Genomic DNA, 19252 nt, shown 5'->3' with positions numbered 1-19252 from the left:
GCAGCCACGGAGGTAGCCATACGAAATTGGCAACCACAGCAACATCCTAGTTATTCATTAGTCTCAAACCGCTAGACTGTGAAACCCCCTGCCACAATGAATAAACATCAAAAAAAAGATACCAGAAATACGAAAAATCAAGAAAGTACACCACCAAAAGTTAATAAATCTCCAACTCTAGATCCTATAGAACAAGAAGCCCTTGAAATGACTGACAAGGAATTTCGAGTGATAATTCTAAGGAAACTGAATGAGATACAAGAAAACACAGCTAGACATCATGATGAAATGAGGAAAAGTATACAGGATCTGAAAGGAAATGTACAAAGAAATCAATGTCCTGAAAAAAAATGTAGCAGAACTTGCTGAACTGAAGAAGTTATTCAGCGAAATAAAAAACACAACAGAGAGTTTAACCAGCAGGCTTGTCAAAGTTGAAGAGAGAACCTCTGAACTTGAAGATGGGCTGTTTGAAATAACACAAGCAGACAAAAAGAAAGACAAAAGAATCAAGGACATTGAAGAAAATCTGAGAGAGATATCAGACAACCTTAAGCGCTCAAATATCCGAGTCATGGGTATTCCAGAAGGGGAGGAAAATGGAGATTCCATTGAAAACATATTCAAAAAAATAGTGGCAGAAAACTTCCCAGGTATGGGCCAAGCCCGTGGCGCACTTGGTAGAGTGCTGCGCTGGCAGCGCGGCGACGCTCCCGCCGCGGGTTCGGATCCTATATAGGACTGACCGGTGCACTCACTGGCTGAGTGCCGGTCACGAAAAAACGACAAAAAAAAAAAAAAAAAAAAAAAAAAAAGAAAACTTCCCAGGTATAGGAAAAATCACAGATCTTCAGATCCAGGAAGCTCAATGATCTCCAAACATATTCAACCCAAAAAGGCCTTCTCCAAGACATGTCATAGTCAAATTGGCAAAACTCAGAGACAAAGAGAGAATCTTAAAAGCTGCAAGACAGAAGCGTCAAATCACTTATAAGGGAGCCCCAATCAGGTTAACATCAGACTTTTCATCACAAACCCTGAAAGCTAGAAAGGAATGGGATGATATTTTCAAAATACTAAAAGACAAAGATTGCCAGCCAAGAATACTTTACCCTGCAAGGTTATCCTTCCGAAATGAAGGGCAAATAGTATATTTCTCAGACAAACAAAAACTGCGGGAGTTCACTACCACACGACCACCCTTACAAGAAATCCTCAAGGGGTACTGGGTTTGGTTCCCGAAAAAACTACCACTGCCATAAAAACCCAAGAAAAATCAATACCCACTAGTATAATAAAAATGGCATTCATGAAGAGAAAACAAGCAAACAAAAACGCTATCTACAACCTAAGGAACCAACAAACACAGAAACCAAACAGTAAATCAGAAAGCAAGGAACAAAAGACACCTAAGACAACCAAACAACCAATAAAATGCTAGGAATAAATCAACACCTTTCAATAACAACTCTTAATGTAAAAGGCTTCAATTCCCCAATCAAAAGACACAGACTGGCTGACTGGATCAAAAAGGAGGACCCAACTATATGCTGCCTACAAGAGACCCACCTCACCCATAAAGAATCACACAGACTAAGAGTGAAAGGATGGAAAAAGATTTACCATGCAAACAGAAAAGAAAAACGAGCTGGAGTACCTATTCTTATATCTGACAAAATAGACTTTAAACTAAAAACCATAAAAAGAGACAATGAGGGACACTACTTAATGATAAAAGGACTGATCCATCAAGAAGACATAACAATCATAAATATGTACGCACCCAATGTTGGAGCAGCCAGATTTATAAAACAAACTCTATTAGACCTAAAGAAGGAAATAGACACTAATACCATAATAGCGGGGGACCTGAACACCCCACTGTCAATATTAGACAGATCATCTAGGCAAAGAATCAGTAGAGAAACACAAGATCTAAACAAGACTCTAGACCAATTGGAATTGGCAGATATCTACAGAACATTCCACCCAACAACCTCAGAATATTCATTCTTCTCATCAGCACATGGATCATTCTCCAGGATAGATCACATATTAGGTCACAAATCAAGTCTCAATAAATTCAAAAAAATTGGAATTATCCCATATATCTTCTCATACCACAATGGATTAAAACTAGAAATTAATAATAAATGAAACTCTGGAAACTATACAAACATATGGAAATTAAACAGCATTCTACTTAATGACATATGGGTCCAAGAAGAAATCAAGCAGGAAATCAAAAAATTTATTGAAACTAATGAAAATAATGATTCATCATACCAAAACCTGTGGGATACTGCAAAAGCAGTATTGAGGGGGAAATTTATTGCATTAAACGGTCACTTCAGAAGAATGGAAAGATGGCAAGTGAACAACCTAACTCTTCACCTTAAAGAACTAGAAAAACAAGAACAATCCAAACCTAAAGTTAGCAGACGGAAAGAAATCATTAAGATCAGAGCAGAACTGAATGAAATTGAAAACCAAAAAACAATTCAAAAGATCAACGAATCAAAAAGTTGGTTTTTTGAAAAGATAAATAAAATTGACAAACCATTAGCATGGCTAACAAAAAAAAGAAGAGAGAAGACTCAAATAACCAAAATTAGAAATGAAAAAGGCGATATTACAACTGATTCATCTGAAATACAAGGAATCATTCAAGACTACTATAAACAACAAATTTGAAAATCTGGAGGAAATGGATAAATTTCTGGACACACACAAGCTCCCAAAACTGAATCATGAAGACGTAGAAAATTTGAACAGACCAATAACAATAAAGGAGATTGAAGCTGTTATCAGAAGGCTCCCAACAAAGAAAAGCCCAGGACCAGATGGATTCACAGCAGAATTTTACCAAACATTCAGAGAGGAATTGACACCGATTCTGTACAAACTATTCCAAAAGATTGAAACAGACGCAAATCTCCCAAACTCATTCTATGAAGCACACATCATCCTGATACCAAAACCAGGTAAAGATATAACCAAAAAAAGAAAACTACAGGCCGATATCCTTGATGAATATAGATGCAAAAATCCTCACTAAAATACTAGCAAACAGAATACAGCAACACATACGAAAAATTATTCATCACGATCAAGTGGGATTCATCCCAGGGATGCAAGGTTGCTTCAACATACGCAAATCAATAAATGTGTTACACCATATTAATAAAGTCAAACACAAGGACCATATGATCATCTCTATAGATGCTGAAAAAGCATTTGATAAAGTTCAGCACTCATTCATGACAAAGACCCTCTATAAGTTAGGTATAGAGGGAAAGTATCTCAACATAATTAAAGCCATATATGCCAAACCCACTGCCAATATCATCCTGAATGGGGAAAAGCTGAAAGCTTTTCCTTTAAGAACAGGAACTAGACAAGGATGCCCACTCTCACCACTCCTATTCAACATAGTGTTGGAAGTACTAGCCAGAGCAATCAGAGAAGAGAAGGAAATAAGGGGCATCCAGATTGGAAAAGAGGAAGTCAAACTGTCCCTGTTTGCAGATGACATGATCCTATATATCGAACAGCCTAAAACCTCTACAAAAAAACTGCTGGAATTGATAAATGATTTCAGCACAGTAGCAGGATACAAAATCAACACATAAAAATCAGTAGCATTTCTTTTCTCCAATAGTGAACATGCAGAACGAGAAATCAAGAAAGCCTGCCCATTGACAATAGCCACCAAAAAAATAAAATACTTAGGAATTGAGTTAACCAAGGAGGTGAAAAATCTCTATCATGAGAACTACAAACCACTGCTGAGAGAAATGAGAGAGGATACAAGAAGATGGAAAGATATTCCATGCTCTTGGATTGGAAGAATCAACATAGTGAAAATGTCCATACTACCCAAAGTGATATACAAATTCAATGCAATCCCCATCAAAATTCCAATGACATTTTTCTCAGAAATGGAAAAAACTATCCAGTCATTTATATGGAACAATAAAAGACCACGCATAGCCAAAGCAATGCTGAGCAAAAAAAATAAAGCTGGAGGCATAACACTACCTGACTTTAAGCTATACTACAAAGCTATAATAACCAAAACAGTATGGTACTGGCATAAAAACAGACACACTGACCAATGGAATAGAATAGAGAATCCAGAAATCAACCCACACACTTACTGCCATCTGATCTTTGACAAAGGCACCAAGCCTATTCACTGAGGAAGGGACTGCCTTTTCAGCAAATGGTGCTGGGATAACTGGATATCCATATGCAGGAGAATGAAACTAGATCCATACCTCTCACCGTATACTAAAATCAACTCAAAATGGATTAAGGATTTAAATATACACCCTGAAACAATAAAACTTCTTAAAGAAAACATAGGAGAAACACTTCAGGAAATAGGACTGGACACAGACTTCATGAACACGACCCCAAAAGCACGGGCAACCAAAGGAAAAATAAACAAATGGGATTATATCAAACTAAAAAGCTTCTGCACAGCAAAAGAAACAATTAACAGAGTTAAAAGACAACCAACAGAGTGGGAGAAAATATTTGCAAAATATACATCTGACAAAGGATTAATATCCAGAATATACATGGAACTCAAACAACTTTACAAGAAGAAAACAAGCAACCCAATTAAAAAATGGGCAAAAGAGCTATGCAGGCATTTCTCTAAGGAAGATATACAAATGGCCAACAGACATATGAAAAAATGCTCAACATCACTCAGCATCCGGGAAATGCAAATCAAAACCACACTGAGATACCACCTAACCCCAGTTAGGATGGCTAAAATCCAAAAGACTCTGAACGATAAATGCTGGCGAGGTTGCGGAGAAAAAGGAACTCTCATACATTGTTGGTGGGACTGCAAAATGGTGCAGCCTCTATGGAAAATGGTATGGAGGTTCCTCAAACAACTGCAGATAGATCTACCATACGACCCAGCTATCCCACTGTTGGGAATATACCCAGAGGAATGGAAATCATCAAGTCGAAGGTATACCTGTTCCCCAATGTTCATCGCAGCACTCTTTACAATAGCCAAGAGTTGGAACCAGCCCAAATGTCCATCATCAGATGAGTGGATACGGAAAATGTGGTATATGTACACAATGGAATACTACTCAGCTATAAAAACGAATGAAATACTGCCATTTGCAACAACATGGATGGACCTCGAGAGAATTATATTAAGTGAAACAAGTCAGGCACAGAAAGAGAAATACCACATGTTCTCACTTATTGGTGGGAGCTAAAAATAAATAAATAAATTCACACACACACACACACACACACACACACACACATACACACACACACACACACACACACACATACAAAAAAAAAAACAAAAAACCGGGGGGGGGGAGAAGACATAACAACTACAATTCCTTGAAGTTGATACGACAAGCAGACAGAAAGGACATTGTCGGGAGGGAGGGGTGAGAGGGAGGAGGGAGGGAGGTATCGGTAATGGGCCACAATAATCAACCACATTGTATATCGATAAAATAAAATTAAGAAAAAATAAAATAAAATAGAATTCTTCAACATATCGGCCAGGGGAGTTTGTTTGCTAGGTGTTCCTCACATGTTTTCCACCCATGATTGGTGTCACACAGACATTCTATTCCAATCATTTTTCCATCTCCAGCCACTCACCTCATGGTGATATTTCAGTGCCTCTTGGCTTCAGGGAGATGGTATAAACCACCATCAGGACCTCTCTTGCGAGAGTCTCCCTTAACCATATGAGGTTGCAACAGAACAGTAGATCGGGACTCTGCACTCACTTCATATCTAGGATACGTCTCAGCCACACACATTCACACACTTTCATTCACCACCCAGAAATTCCAAAAATCCTGACCTGACCAAGGAATGTGGTTTCCTCTATAGAATGGAGTACTAAGACATTTCCCCCTTTGGGAGTTGATCAGTCTCCCCTTCTACTCTCATGGGAGTAGGAACCAAGTGGGACCTGGGTCCTTACCTAGTCCCATGGGCAGAGCTCCCCTGGTCTTGTTCCTGCACCTCTTTGGGTTCTGCTGTGCTCAGGGTTCGACCTCCATGTCCACCTGGTGAACAAGGTCTTTCCCACTCACGGAAAACTCTCTCGGTGCCTGTGTGTGGTCCACATCATTGGGCGTCCCGGGGGCTAAGACCAAGAGACGAGAGGTGGTCAAGCCACCATCTCCACCAACCTGGACGAGCCCCCAAGTAATGTTGCAGTGTGTTACTGCTAACTCGCAGGGAGAGGCAAGATACCAAGGCTTGTGGCAGGAAGCAGAGTTTATTGATGTGCCGGCATGGCTCAGTGGGCGACCGTCACAAAGGCTGAGCCCCAAATGCAGTGGGGCTGGGTTTTTTTTATACCATAGCATTTCCGGGTTTTTGCAACAGGGCAAGAGGGGTGATCTTATGTGGTTATGACTCTATCTCAGGGTGGAAAATTATAGCAGGGAGAGGCAGGGTGGAAAATTCTGTTACAGCAGTGTCTGGAAGGGTGGGGGTGTGGCTGGATAAATATGATAACATATTTACTGGGCACAGCATGGCAAGTATGGGTGCCTAATGGCCGCAGCCAGGTGGCACACAGCCGGTAAGTACGGGTGCCTCAGGTTGAATACAGGAATGTTACAGGAATGGGAACTCTCAAAGACAGAGACATGCAGGTGTACTAAATGGTTTAGGCATGAAGTGGCTGACTCCTTCCTCTCTTTCACCCTCAGAAACCATTGATCATCACCAAATCTCATTCATTTTACTTTCTAAATATCTCTAGAATCCATCCATTTCTCTCCACCCTCATCCTCACTGCCATTTCTCTAGCCCAAGCTGTACTCACTTCTGCAAGATGGCAACAGCAAGTGTGTCCTGACCGATCTTTTCTTCCTCTCCATACTGGACCCAGATTGGTCCTTTAAAACACAATTCTAACCACATTATTCCCCTACTTTGGTGGCTCCTCATTGCCACCAGGACAGAGCCCAAACTCCTCAAAACAGCTTGTAACAGTCTTTAGGATCTAGCTTCTGTTTACCTCCCATGCCTTATCCCTCATTACTCTTCCTCAACTTATAGGTCATAAATGTACTGTGTCTGGACGCTAAACATTTGCATGTGCTTTCTCTTCTGCAGGGCACGTTTTCTCTCTTCATTGCCTGGATAACTTTGCTGATACTTCAGTTCTCAGTTTAGACATCTCTTCCCCCAGGAATCCTTTCCTGACCCCATCCACCCAGTCTGGGTTACAGTAACCCTACTAAATGTTCCCTGGCAGCATGTAATCGTACCCATCATAGCACTTATCACAGTAATTGCCTGGCTTTTGCTGTTATTGTTGTTTGTCTCCCCAACCAGAAAGGAAGCACCTGGAAGCCAGGGATTCTGTCCGCAGAACCTATCTGTATGCAGAACGGTATTTGACATATGCTAAAATAATATGTTTTGCATACATAAATGAATATAACAAAGCTGTATAAATGCTACAACTGTTATTGGTCCCTAAGTAGCTACATTTGTTTCTTTTTTAAATTAATATGATTTTTAATTGACAAATAATAATTATATTACATTTATAGAGTACATTGTGTTTTGATATATGCATACAATGCAGAATGATTAAATCAAGCTAACATATCTATTATCTCACTTAACATTTTTTATGGTGAGACATTTTATTTATTTATTTATTTATTTATTTATTTTTTTTCACAATCAAAAAGAGAAGATTAGCATTTTATTAAATTAGCATAGATTGGATTTTCACAAATTGAGGAGTCAACGAATAGAACTGCACTACTAGAGACTGATATTCAGAAAATATATAATCAACTGTTGGTATAACAGGATAAAATCAACACTCCCATTTTCATCCATCCCATTTACAATAATTACTTTTTACTTTTGCTTATTTAGTCATATACAAAGTGATGTAAACGATATTCAAAAAATCTCTACTTCAAATTATTTCTACACCACATATTCTCCATTGGAAAAATTATTTTTCATTAGGTCTTCAAAGTGTGAAAAATTATAAGTCTAACCCTATTCCTGGAAATGCTTAAATCAATAATTACAAACATCACATGACTGCACTTACACATTGTGTTGTCAGAAAAATATTTTAGAATATTTTGAGTAGTCAACAGGTTATGATTTCAATGTTCTTCATGGGTATAACTGATAGCATTTCACTTTCAAGCACATTCAAAATTCCTTACAAAAGATGAATGGTGAAACAAAATATATAATCTTCCCTCGATATTTTGGGATGCTCAGCAGCTGCACAGAAACAAGTGTTGAGTTTCTTGGAGAAGTAGAACAGCAGCCCTTCAGAGAGGGGTGAGCCACTCATCCTTTGTCACGAAGACGTCATTAATACGCCCTCCATTCTTGTGCAGGCGGTAGCAGGGGACGCCATTTTCACTTGTGATCACATTCTCACACTTTTTTTCAGTGTCATCCACTTCAGGAAGTTCGTTGTCCTTCCTTCTATGTTGCCTGATCCCTGATAAAACCAGTACTGAAATTGCAACTGCGATGTTGCAAAATACCACACCAAATACAATAATCCAGATGGGCGCAGAGGGGTCCATGGGTGATGCAAGAGTGGAAGGAATTTGTAGAAATTCCAGAGTCTGGTCATTCAAAAAGAAAGCATTGTTGATCCTGTTCCTGTTCATTCTTATGGCTGACTGTATCTCAACAGCAGGAAGGGTGTGATTTTTCAAAGGGTCCGTAACCACAAACCAGAATGACACCCTCTGGGTTACATTGCAAACCAAGACATGGGAAATTTCTGTTGCTTCTCTGTTGGGAACTTTTCTCATGGAGAAAGCCACCATCGCTTTGAAGAGATATTCTTCATTTGTATCCCAGGTATATGCGTTATCTCCCAGAGCTGTTTTGATACTAAGCCTCACTTTAAAAGCATTTTCTGCATCCGGCTCACAGAGTTCAGCATGAGTAGCAGTCACCACAAAAAACAGCAGCCACAACATTCTTTCAGAATGGAAAACACAAGGCAAACTCATGGTGAGACATTTTAAATTTACTGTCTTCATTATTTTGAGATATACCATACATTATTATTGAGTATAGTCACCCTGCTGTGCAGTAGATCTCAAAACTTATTCCTCCTGTGCAGCTGAAACTTTGTGCCCTTTGACCAGCAATTCCCCATACCCTCACTCCCTGCCCCCTCAGCCTCTGGTACCATCATTCTACTACTTACTTCTATGAATTCAGCATTTTAAAGATTCCATATTTGAGTTAAATCATGTGGTATTTGTCTCTCTGTGCCTGACTTATTTCACTTAGCATAATGTCCTCTGCATTCATCCATGTTGTGCCAAATGACAAAATTTTGTTTTTTTAAGGCTGAAGAATATTCCATTGTATATATATATGCACCACATTTTCTTTATCCATTTATCCATCGATGGGCACTTTATTTCCTTATCTTGGCTGTTGTGATTGATGCTACAATGACCACAGGAGTGCAGATATCTCTTCGACATATTGATTTCAATTCCTTTGCATATATTCCCAGAGGTGAGATTGCTGGGTCACATGGTAGTTCTATTTTTAATTTTTTGAGAAACCTTAGTACTGTTTTTCATAATGGCTATATTATGTGCTGGACAATTAGCTCAGTTGGTTAGAGCATAGTGCTGATAACACCAAGATAAGGTGTTGATAAGGTCCACAGTTTGTGCCCTGTACTGGCCAGCTGCAAGAAAGAGAAGGAAGGAAGGAAGGAAGGAAGGAAGGAAGGAAGGGAGGGAGGGAGGGAGGGAGGGAGGGAAGAAAGAAAAGAAAGAGATACAGCATAATGGCTGTACTAATTTACATTCCCACGTGATGTACAAGGGCAACATTTCTCTTTTGTCATTTTGATAACAGCCATTCTAACACGTATAAGATGATTTCTTATTGCAGTTTGAATTTGCACTTCCCTAATAATTAGTGATGCTGAGTATTTTTTCATGAACCTGTTGGCCATTTTTATGTCTTCTTTTGAGAAGTGCCTATAAAGTCCCGCTATATTGTTTGAAAGTTTATCCCTCCAAAGTGTATGTCAAAGCTCAGTCACCAGTATAGTATCTGAAACGTGGGGCCTCTAAGAGTTAATTCGATCACAAGAGCTATGCCCTCGTGAATGAATCAATCCTCTCATGGACTAATGGGTTATCGTGGGAGTAGACTGGTGGCTTTCTAAGGAGAAGAAGAAAGCTGATAATACACTCTTGCCCTCTGGCCATGTCATCCTGTGTAGCAGTCACAAGACTCCACAGAGTCCTCACCAAGAGGAAGGCGCTCATCAGATGCATCCCATCAACCTTGAACTTCCCAGCCTCCAAAACTGTAAGAAATAAATTCTTCTCTATAAATTACCCAGTTTCAGGTATTCTGTCATTAGTGAGAGGAAATGAACTGAAACAGAGCCTTTGCCCATTTTAAAATCGGGTTTTTTGTTTTCTTGCTGTTGACTTATTTGAGTTCCTTATATGTTTTGAATATTAATCCCTTCCAGATGTATGGTTTGCAAATATTTTTTCCCACTCTGTGGGCTGTCTCTTCACTTTGTTAATTGTTTCTTTTGCTGTGCAGAAACTTTTTAGTTTGATACATTCCCATTTATCTCTTTTTGCTTTTGTTGCCTGAACTTTCTGATATCCAAAAAATCATTGCCCACACCAGTGTTGTGGAGCTTTTCCCCTATGTTTTCTTCTAGTAGTTATTCAGTTTCATATCTTACATTTAAGTCTTTAATCCATTTTATTTTTGTGCATGGAATAAGATAAGGGAGTAGCTGCACTTTTGATGTTGTCATCTTGCTTTTGACAGTAGCAGCTGCACAGCAGCAAGTCATAGCTGAGAAAGCCCAGAGGAGGTGGAGTGTCCTTGGAAGCCACTCACAACTAGCTGGACTCAGGCTCAGACCTTTCTCCAGGGAGCTGAGGAAGCCTCTTGATATTTTAACAAGGCTGAATGGATCAGCCCAGAATGTTTCTAAACTCATCGGCTACACTTCTCAGAATTTTTTTTACAGCCTGGACTATGAAACCACCAGGAGACAGGAGAATTGATTGGCTGCAACCTTAAGAGTGAATGTCGATTCTCAGATGCTTTCTTTCAGTGCAAACAAAAGGTTTGGAGTTGTAAAGGCTAAGGCCAAAGCTTACACTTGACTCACTCTGTGAGGTGTCCCCTGTCTGGCTAGGCTAAGACCTGGAATCCTCACAGCACCAATTGCAGGCTACTCAACTACGCCAGTTGTAAAGCTAGGCTACCACGCCAGTTGTGGTGCTCTTTTGCCTGCCGGTAATCCTGCCAACTGGGCCAATTGTTGAGCTAAGGCTGGGTCTGGAGATCCCAGACCCCTCAAACGCACTCACAGACTGGGTCACAAAGCCTTCATATGCCAGGCTGGGTCACCAAACCCCACACATGCCAGGCTGGGTCACCAGACCCCTTCACACAGGTCTATGAGCTGGGTAACTGACCAAAAGGTCCTTGGAACCATAAGTTGGAAAGCATGGCCATGCAGGGTGGATGCCCAAGGCTGACGCCTGCCCACCTGCTTCACCAAATACTCTCTCTTTCTCTCTCTCTTTCTCTGTCTATCTCTACTCTCTCTACCTCTCTCTCTCTCTCTCTCTGCACCTCTCTTTCAAGAACACAAGAATAGCAACAAAACTAAAAAGATACATTGGCGCACATGCACACTAACTACACACACACACACACACACACACACACACACACACACACACACACACAATTTGCTTACAAAGGATGTTGAACCACACCCAACTGGACCTGAGGTGAGGTCCCCCCCCACCAAACTACTCTACTTTCCCAACATCCCTTCACCTTACCTGCCCCCCAGCCCCAGCTCTCTGGGCACCCTACTGTGGTGGAAAATGTTCCTACAGGGGACCTGGCATCAGGCTGCAAGCTCCCTAAGGGAGGAGTCTAATCAGGGGAAATGAGCTCCTGCTGAGGGGTCAGGCTTTGTTGCTCTGGCCCAGCCCTTGCGAGTTTAGCCATGGGAGTTGTACTCATCTGCTACTCACAACTACTAAAATCTCATAGTACACCAGAGTAATAGAAGAAGCACCTGCTTTACGATAACAGGGGAGGACTTGATCACACCTGTCTCAGCACTGGACACATCATCTAGGCAACAAACCAACAGAAGAACAGTTACTCTATCAGATGGAGAGAACAAATGTGGGGAGGGAGAGGGGGAGGAGGATAGGAGGAGGGAGGTTGGATAAGGGGAATAAAGAATAAGTATGATTTATAACAATGTGTAGGCTAAAAAAACTAAAATTAAAAAAATAAAATCTCATAGTACATAATAATTATGAAATGGAGGAACCTCATAAAAATGGGATTAGAAAAAGGAGAAGCAAAGCAGAATTTTCACTGGATTTGTTGGAGTCAGCAGGACTGAAGCCGAGTTGGCATCTAGAACCACATGGGCTGTAGGCAAATTTTAAAAGGAGTTTTTTTCCTGGCATGCATTTCTCTGAGTTCCCTCTTTTCCCATGGTTATTTGATATCTTGAACCTTGGTTGGGGGCAAAATGACATTATTTACATCAATGTAAAGTTGTTTCCAGCCACCCAAAGCTGCAGACTTTCAGCTGAGAAACCAAGGAAGACATCAATGGATCTATGCTGATCCCACCTCTCCAGCAGGACCCTGAGATAACAGCAGGGACGGGAGCAGAAACCAAATGGAGTCTTGGTGAGACCTTGCACCTGGCTCCTTGCATAGAGTCCCTGCGGCTCATGTCCCCTCCCTCCTGCTTTTTATGTCCCACATTCCATTCCCTTGACCCCCTCTTTAAAAGCCTCTCGGTAAATCTGAGTCTTGGAGATGGCTTTAGTCTGGCCACTCTCCTTCAGGTTTTTTTATTTTTATTTTAATTTAATTTAATTTTATTTTGTCGATATACATTGTGGCTGATTATTGCTCCCCATCACCAAAACCTCCCTCCCTTCTCCCTCCCCCCCTCCCCCCAACAATGTCCTTTCTGTTTGCTTGTCGTATCAACTTCAAGTAATTGTGGTTGTTATATCTTCTCCCCCCCCCCGGTTGTGTGTGTGTGTGTGAATTTATATATTAATTTTTAGCTCCCACCAATAAGTGAGAACATGTGGTATTTCTCTTTCTGTGCCTGACTTGTTTCACTTAATATAATTCTCTCAAGGTCCATCCATGTTGTTGCAAATGGCAGTATTTCATTCGTTTTTATAGCTGAGTAGTATTTCATTGTGTAGATGTACCACATTTTCCGTATCCACTCATCTGATGATGGACATTTGGGCTGGTTCCAACTCTTGGCTATTGTAAAGAGTGCTGCGATGAACATTGGGGAACAGGTATACCTTCGACTTGATGATTTCCATTCCTCTGGGTATATTCCCAACAGTGGGATAGCTGGGTCGTATGGTAGATCTATCTGCAGTTGTTTGAGGAACCTCCATACCATTTTCCATAGAGGCTGCACCATTTTGCTGTCCCACCAACAATGTATGAGAGTTCCTTTTTCTCCGCAACCTCGCCAGCATTTATCGTTCAGAGTCTTTTGGATTTTAGCCATCCTAACTGGGGTTAGGTGGTATCTCAGTGTGGTTTTGATTTGCATTTCCCGGATGCTGAGTGATGTTGAGCATTTTTTCATATGTCTGTTGGCCATTTGTATATCTTCCTTAGAGAAATGCCTGCGTAGCTCTTTTGCCCATTTTTTAATTGGGTTGCTTGTTTTCTTCTTGTAAAGTTGTTTGAGTTCCATGTATATTCTGGATATTAATCCTTTGTCAGATGTATATTTTGCAAATATTTTCTCCCACTCTGTTGGTTGTCTTTTAACTCTGTTAATTGTTTCTTTTGCTGTGCAGAAGCTTTTTAGTTTGATATAATCCCATTTGTTTATTTTTCCTTTGGTTGCCCGTGCTTTTGGGGTCGTGTTCATGAAGTCTGTGTCCAGTCCTATTTCCTGAAGTGTTTCTCCTACGTTTTCTTTAAGAAGTTTTATTGTTTCAGGGTGTATATTTAAATCCTTAATCCATTTTGAGTTGATTTTAGTATACGGTGAGAGGTATGGATCTAGTTTCATTCTCCTGCATATGGATATCCAGTTATCCCAGCACCATTTGCTGAAGAGGCAGTCCCTTCCTCAGTGAATAGGCTTGGTGCCTTTGTCAAAGATCAGATGGCAGTAAGTGTGTGGGTTGATTTCTGGATTCTCTATTCTATTCCATTGGTCAGTGTGTCTGTTTTTATGCCAGTACCATACTGTTTTGGTTATTATAGCTTTGTAGTATAGCTTAAAGTCAGGTAGTGTTATGCCTCCAGCTTTATTTTTTTTGCTCAGCATTGCTTTGGCTATGCGTGGTCTTTTATTGTTCCATATAAATGACTGGATAGTTTTTTCCATTTCTGAGAAAAATGTCATTGGAATTTTGATGGGGATTGCATTGAATTTGTATATCACTTTGGGTAGTATGGACATTTTCACTATGTTGATTCTTCCAATCCAAGAGCATGGAATATCTTTCCATCTTCTTGTATCCTCTCTCATTTCTCTCAGCAGTGGTTTGTAGTTCTCATGATAGAGATTTTTCACCTCCTTGGTTAACTCAATTCCTAAGTATTTTATTTTTTTGGTGGCTATTGTCAATGGGCAGGCTTTCTTGATTTCTCGTTCTGCATGTTCACTATTGGAGAAAAGAAATGCTACTGATTTTTATGTGTTGATTTTGTATCCTGCTACTGTGCTGAAATCATTTATCAATTCCAGCAGTTTTTTTGTAGAGGTTTTAGGCTGTTCGATATATAGGATCATGTCATCTGCAAACAGGGACAGTTTGACTTCCTCTTTTCCAATCTGGATGCCCCTTATTTCCTTCTCTTCTCTGATTGCTCTGGCTAGTACTTCCAACACTATGTTGAATAGGAGTGGTGAGAGTGGGCATCCTTGTCTAGTTCCTGTTCTTAAAGGAAAAGCTTTCAGCTTTTCCCCATTCAGGATGATATTGGCAGTGGGTTTGGCATATATGGCTTTAATTATGTTGAGATACTTTCCCTCTATACCTAACTTATAGAGGGTCTTTGTCATGAATGAGTGCTGAACTTTATCAAATGCTTTTTCAGCATCTATAGAGATGATCATATGGTCCTTGTGTTTGACTTTATTAATATGGTGTAACACATTTATTGATTTGCGTATGTTGAAGCAACCTTGCATCCCTGGGATGAATCCCACTTGATCGTGATGAATAATTTTTCGTATGTGTTGCTGTATTCTGTTTGCTAGTATTTTAGTGAGGATTTTTGCATCTATATTCATCAAGGATATCGGCCTGTAGTTTTCTTTTTTTGGTTATATCTTTACCTGGTTTTGGTATCAGGATGATGTGTGCTTCATAGAATGAGTTTGGGAGATTTGCGTCTGTTTCAATCTTTTGGAATAGTTTGTACAGAATCGGTGTCAATTCCTCTCTGAATGTTTGGTAAAATTCTGCTGTGAATCCATCTGGTCCTGGGCTTTTCTTTGTTGGGAGCCTTCTGATAACAGCTTCAATCTCCTTTATTGTTATTGGTCTGTTCAAATTTTCTACGTCTTCATGATTCAGTTTTGGGAGCTTGTGTGTGTCCAGAAATTTATCCATTTCCTCCAGATTTTCAAATTTGTTGTTTATAGTAGTCTCGAATGATTCCTTGTATTTCAGATGAATCAGTTGTAATATCGCCTTTTTCATTTCTAATTTTGGTTATTTGAGTCTTCTCTCTTCTTTTTTTTGTTAGCCATGCTAATGGTTTGTCAATTTTATTTATCTTTTCAAAAAACCAACTTTTTGATTCGTTGATCTTTTGAATTGTTTTTTGGTTTTCAATTTCATTCAGTTCTGCTCTGATCTTAATGATTTCTTTCCGTCTGCTAACTTTAGGTTTGGATTGTTCTTGTTTTTCTAGTTCTTTAAGGTGAAGTGTTAGGTTGTTCACTTGCCATCTTTCCATTCTTCTGAAGTGAGCATTTAATGCAATAAATTTCCCCCTCAATACTGCTTTTGCAGTATCCCACAGGTTTTGGTATGATGAATCATTATTTTCATTAGTTTCAATAAATTTTTTGATTTCCTGCTTGATTTCTTCTTGGACCCATATGTCATTAAGTAGAATGCTGTTTAATTTCCATATGTTTGTATAGTTTCCAGAGTTTCGTTTATTATTAATTTCTAGTTTTAATACATTGTGGTATGAGAAGATACATGGGATAATTCCAATTCTTTTGAATTTATTGAGACTTGATTTGTGACCTAATATGTGATCTATCCTGGAGAATGATCCATGTGCTGATGAGAAGAATGAATATTCTGAGGTTGTTGGGTGGAATGTTCTGTAGATATCTGCCAATTCCAATTGGTCTAGAGTCTTGTTTAGATCTTGTGTTTCTCTACTGATTCTTTGCCTAGATGATCTGTCTAATATTGACAGTGGGGTGTTCAGGTCCCCTGCTATTATGGTATTAGTGTCTATTTCCTTCCTTAGGTCTAATAGAGTTTGTTTTATAAATCTGGCTGCTCCAACATTGGGTGCGTACATATTTATGATTGTTATGTCTTCTTGATGGATCAGTCCTTTTATCATTAAGTAGTGTCCCTCATTGTCTCTCTTTATGGTTTTTAGTTTAAAGTCTATTTTGTCAGATATAAGAATAGCTACTCCAGCTCGTTTTTCTTTTCTGTTTGCATGGTAAATCTTTTTCCATCCTTTCACTCTTAGTCTGTGTGATTCTTTATGGGTGAGGTGGGTCTCTTGTAGGCAGCATATAGTTGGGTCCTCCTTTTTGATCCAGTCAGCCAGTCTGTGTCTTTTGATTGGGGAATTGAAGCCTTTTACATTAAGAGTTGTTATTGAAAGGTGTTGATTTATTCCTAGCATTTTATTGGTTGTTTGGTTGTCTTAGGTGTCTTTTGTTCCTTGCTTTCTGATTTACTGTTTGGTTTCTGTGTTTGTTGGTTCCTTAGGTTGTAGATAGCGTTTTTGTTTGCTTGTTTTCTCTTCATGAATGCCATTTTTATTATACTAGTGGATATTGATTTTTCTTGGGTTTTTATGGCAGTGGTAGTTTTTTCGGGAACCAAACCCAGTACTGCCTTGAGGATTTCTTGTAAGGGTGGTCGTGTGGTAGTGAACTCCCGCAGTTTTTGTTTGTCTGAGAAATATACTATTTGCCCTTCATTTCGGAAAGATAGCCTTGCAGGGTAGAGTATTCTTGGCTGGCAATCTTTGTCTTTTAGTATTTTGAAAATATCATCCCATTCCTTTCTAGCTTTTAGGGTTTGTGATGAAAAGTCTGATGTTAGCCTGATTGGGGCTCCCTTATAGGTGATTTGACGCTTCTCTCTTGCAGCTTTTAAGATTCTCTCTTTGTCTCTGAGTTTTGCCAATTTGACTATGACATGTCTTGGAGAAGGCCTTTTTGGGTTGAATACGTTTGGAGATCATTGAGCTTCCTGGATCTGAAGATCTGTGATTTTTCCTATACTTGGGAAGTTTTCTGCCACTATTTTGTTGAATATGTTTTCAATGCAATCTCCTTTTTCCTCCCCTTCTGGAATACCCATGACTTGGATATTTGAGCGCTGAAGGTAGTCTGATATCTCTCTCAGATTTTCTTCAATGCCTTTGATTCTTTTTTCTTTTTTTTTGTCTGCTTGTGTTATTTCAAACAGCCCATCTTCAAGTTCAGAGGTTCTCTCTTCAACTTCCACAAGCCTGTTGGTTAAACTCCCGTTGTGTTTTTTATTTCACTGAATAACTTCTTCAGTTCAGCAAGTTCTGCTACATTTTTTTTCAGGGCATTGATTTCCTTGTACATTTCCTCTTTCAGGTCCTGTATACTTTTCCTCCTTTCATCATGATGTCTAGCTGAGTTTTCTTGTATCTCATTCAGTTTCCTTAGAATTATCACTCGAAATTCCTTGTCAGTCATTTCAAGGGCTTCTTGTTCTATAGGATCTAGACCTAGAGATTTATTATCTTTTGGTGTTGTACTTTCTTGATTTTTCGTATTTCTGGTATCTTTTCTTTGATGTTTATTCATTGTGGCAGGGGGTTTCACAGTCCATAGGTTTGACACTATTGACTGACTAAGATGTTGCTGTGGTTGCCAATTTGGTATGGCTACCTCAGTGACTCCCTGTTCCCTGTGCTCTGGCCCGGGCTTCTGGGATGCACTGAGGCACCACAGAGCGTGTGGTCTCTGCAGCGCTTCCCCTTCCCCTGCAGGATGTCTCCCTGCTCTGTGCGCACTAGGCCGGGCTTGGGATTGAGCCAGGTGGCAGCGGTGAAGCCTACCTGCTGCTGGATTGCCCGGCAGTAGCGTGGACCCTGTGGAGTTCCCGCCTCCCCTGCCAGACCACTCCCTGCTCTGTGTGCACTGGGCTGGGCTGCGAATGAAGCCGGGTGGCAGCGGGAAAGCCTACCTGTTGGATCAGGCAGTGGCGGCCGCAGGGCGTGTGGTCTCTGCAGAGCTTCTGCCTCTCCCGCTGGACGTCTTCCTGTCTCGGCTGCCGGTTGATTTGCTTCCACCTCCAGGGACGGCGGGTGGGGGCGGGGGTCAGAAGCCACAGTCACCATTGCAGCCTGGGGTGACACACGCCGGCTCAGGCCTCCATGTTTCCACGTCTGCAGCTGCGGCTGGGACGCGGGCCGTGGCACACCAGAGGGTCGCGCGCACGGGTTGGGGGAAGATTCCCCGTTCTCGGCAGGGTAAAGACACCCTTTCGAAGCTGTTCCTTTGCGCCGATTCTGCTATAGCTGCATCTGGCACGGGCCTCAGGCTGCTTCTACTCGTGGCAGAAAAGCGGCAGGCAGCTCTCCTCTTCCGCCATCTTGACCTCCACAGGAATTTTCTCTAAATACAATTTTTTAGATGAGGAAACTGAGGCTTGGAGAGATAGGTATCTCATCATAGATGAGAGAATGGGTGTATACCAGACTGCCAGAGTTCAAATCCTAGTTTTTTAGATCCCTGTGCCAGCCAGCTCAGCAGCCTGCCCCCAACTGGTACCGAAAAAGGCACAAGCTCAGCCGCGGCTTAGAGCCGAGGACCGGAACTCCCTGAAGAATTTTAAAAAGGGCTTTTATGGTAACTATGGTGTCAAACTATCTCCTGATAAACTCAGAGGATTCTGTGAGGTGGATTGTCAGTCTTTCAACGCAG

The 19252-nt window shown here is 40.5% G+C and overlaps 1 protein-coding gene across 1 annotated transcript; it reads right to left on the bottom strand.

Annotated features, from left to right (window-relative positions):
- Positions 1 to 8333: 8333 nt before the first annotated feature.
- LOC134379603 (collectrin-like) lies at positions 8334 to 9002 on the bottom strand. The gene has a single exon (XM_063098581.1). The coding sequence runs from the start codon at positions 9000 to 9002 to the stop codon at positions 8334 to 8336; it is 669 nt and encodes a 222-aa protein (XP_062954651.1).
- Between the last annotated feature and the right edge of the window lie 10250 nt (positions 9003 to 19252).

This window comes from Cynocephalus volans, chromosome 6 (genome assembly GCF_027409185.1).
Source record: "Cynocephalus volans isolate mCynVol1 chromosome 6, mCynVol1.pri, whole genome shotgun sequence".
Classification (NCBI taxonomy): Eukaryota; Metazoa; Chordata; class Mammalia; order Dermoptera; family Cynocephalidae; genus Cynocephalus; species Cynocephalus volans.
This window is presented reverse-complemented; position numbering and strand designations above follow the sequence as displayed.

Coding starts and splice junctions, on each gene's coding strand:
- LOC134379603 (XM_063098581.1), bottom strand. CDS start 9,002: ATGTTGTGGCTGCTGTTTTTTGTGGTGACTGCTACTCATGCTGAACTC.